At 39.4% G+C, this 2,614-nt stretch overlaps 1 protein-coding gene across 1 annotated transcript; it reads right to left on the bottom strand.

Moving 5' to 3' along the window:
* Positions 1 to 282: 282 nt before the first annotated feature.
* LOC137280942 (uncharacterized) lies at positions 283 to 1,233 on the bottom strand. Its single transcript, XM_067812120.1, has one exon. The coding sequence runs from the start codon at positions 1,231 to 1,233 to the stop codon at positions 283 to 285; it is 951 nt and encodes a 316-aa protein (XP_067668221.1).
* Between the last annotated feature and the right edge of the window lie 1,381 nt (positions 1,234 to 2,614).

Here is a 2,614-nt window from a genome sequence, read left to right on the forward strand (position 1 = left end):
GAGCAGACTACATAGGAAGAGTATTTGTTGTTTAAAAGATTAATTGAAGGTTCACACAAGTTTGATGTTATTTTTCAAACGCCAAGGTTCGCTAAGTGCAACGTTTATTCCTAATGCAGGATATTAATTAACATAAAACACAATCGCTTGATAATCTGAACTTATTTACAGAGAAACCTCAAATATAAACTTTGTCGACGCAGTTAACAAATTATTGAAATTGAACAAATCAAAGAGTTTCGTTAAGGAAGTGGTTATAGGCGAAACATGATATTATCTTTTTTACAAGCATATCAGGCGTCTTACCGTGTCGTTGAGAACAAACCCCAGAACAGTCACCATGACCATCAGAGCTGTGATGGTGAAGAGGTTCCCAGAACAAAACAGCAATTCATCGTATGGCAACGATCCTCGGATAAGTCCAAAGAGAAGAAAACAGATGGTCGGTATCCCGAACACATATGTGGCAAATGCAAAGTGGTTGTTTACAGCGTTCCCTTCGTCCAATATCAACGACAGACGTTTGTGCCTCTGACAAAATTGGCCAAAAATGCTTTCAAATTGGTCCATATCCTTTTCCAGTTTGTTGGACAGAGTCCGGAATTCCTTGATCAGACATATCGTGCTTGTGTTGAACAAAACGAGAGTCGAAACCATCTGTGAGCTCACAACAATAAGTATGCCGACATATAATACCATTAAGCCGATTTTCGTGGCCCCTTGATAGCCGTTGAATGGTGTCATATGACGCTCCAGTGTTGGAAATGCATTGCTAAGGCCAATCGTTGTACTGACCATGAAACTCAAATACAGCAGCTTGCAAACTATAGCAAATGTACGTACTCTGTATCGCAGTGTCATCAAATACGGAGAAGGACCATTATCGGATATATATGCCCGAATTAGTTCTTGAAACCTTGGGAAATGTTTTGGAATGACAAATGTGAGCGCCAAGGATAGGTATACAGCATACAAGTAGAATGCCAATACCGCAAGAGATGACATCAAGTTTCCATCTAGTTTCGTCTTTACATCGAATATAGAGCAATATCTGATAACATTGCACACGACAATAGTCTTACAGAAAACAGTTAGAAATATAAATGCACATTTGGAAGATTTACTTGTCTCCAGTCCAAGGTAATATCCGTTCAAGTGTAAAAGCTGATTGACAGGTCTGAAGACCGAGTTCATATCAAACTGTTCAATGTCTTCCACCTTTGTAGGTTTCATGGTTCGTTCTTAGATCCACTGCAGCTTGCAAACAGTATATGGCCTGGTCCCTAGAGTATCTAGATCCTGTAACAAAGCACTGCGCGTGCAGTAATGCGACAGACAGATTAACAGTGTCATGCGTAATGGTGGCCAGAGTCCACAAACAATCCACTTAACTGTTCTTCAGTGAGAGGAATTCACATTTAGCCTTCTTGTTTTAACACCAGGTTCATATCCATTTTGTCCAGTCGACATGTATCCATAATGCATTGCATGTACATGCCTGTTATGCATTAGTAATGATAATATCGCTGTAATGATCGAAATGTCGCAGGGCCGAAAGCCCAATAATGCATCTGTGATTTTGAACACACTATTCCATGGTTGCAGTTATTGATATAGTGACCTGAATCATAAAACCTCAGTGTTATGGATGGGATGTAATGTTCCTTTCAATCAGCGTCACACTGAAAGAACTGACGGCATTACACAGCACAATACGAACATTCACAGCGACGGTATATGACATTAGGGCGCTTGAAGTGCAATGTAAATATATGGATGAGGGTGCTATTCGCTGTTAGTAAATGCAGGGTCAATCAAGTCACATCTGGCTGGCACTACATACATCCTCCAGGCAAAGTAGAAACTACTTTTAGTTTGAAATTTCCAGGTGCCTTTAAATGTTTCACACAGAGCAACGACCGAAAATGTAATGCAGCATGGCACAAAACATATTCGTGAAGTCATCTCCTCGACTAAAATGCCATGATTCATAGTTTGCACATGCATTACATTGCATATAGCACTATTTGTATGTGTATATATCGCATTGACCTATAGGTAGGCATGAAAAGCTCATTGTATTCCCTGCGTAATACCATACCTGTTTTAGACCCTTGTTTCGTGCAAGTACATTTTAAGCAGTTGTTACAACGTCTGTGTAGTGTGTTGAAAAGTAAGTGCAATCTTGTGGATACCTCTCGATGACTACCTTTAATAATTCAGTATCTTCAGGTGAATTAACCCGTACGTAGGGGTACGAGTTAGTTCAACATGCCCTCAGAAGTTCACATTTTTCGGGTTCATATGGTAGCAATGGGCAATCTGGTTCACAGAAAAGCAATGTTGTTCATACCATTAAGCACCATTTTCTTTCAGAATATATACCAGCATGTGCGTGCTCTTAGCTTAGGTATATAGGGAACAGAAAGACAAATTTCTTACAGACAATATTGTCGAGTTTTTTTTGACATTTTCTTCTCAAATCAATGTTTCTTCGAGGGTCAATGTGACAACAGTGCTCAACGTAAAGACTTCTTGTAAATTCCCTATGTTTATTCCCTATGTTCATGTTTATTGTAGTCGTTGATGTGTGATTACGCTTTGGATGAAAGTC

The sequence above is a fragment of the Haliotis asinina genome, chromosome 4, assembly GCF_037392515.1.
Source record: "Haliotis asinina isolate JCU_RB_2024 chromosome 4, JCU_Hal_asi_v2, whole genome shotgun sequence".
NCBI lineage: Eukaryota > Metazoa > Mollusca > Gastropoda > Lepetellida > Haliotidae > Haliotis > Haliotis asinina.

Excerpts from the sequence above, each read along its gene's own strand:
- LOC137280942 (XM_067812120.1), bottom strand. The coding sequence starts at position 1,233 with ATGAAACCTACAAAGGTGGAAGACATTGAACAGTTTGATATGAACTCG.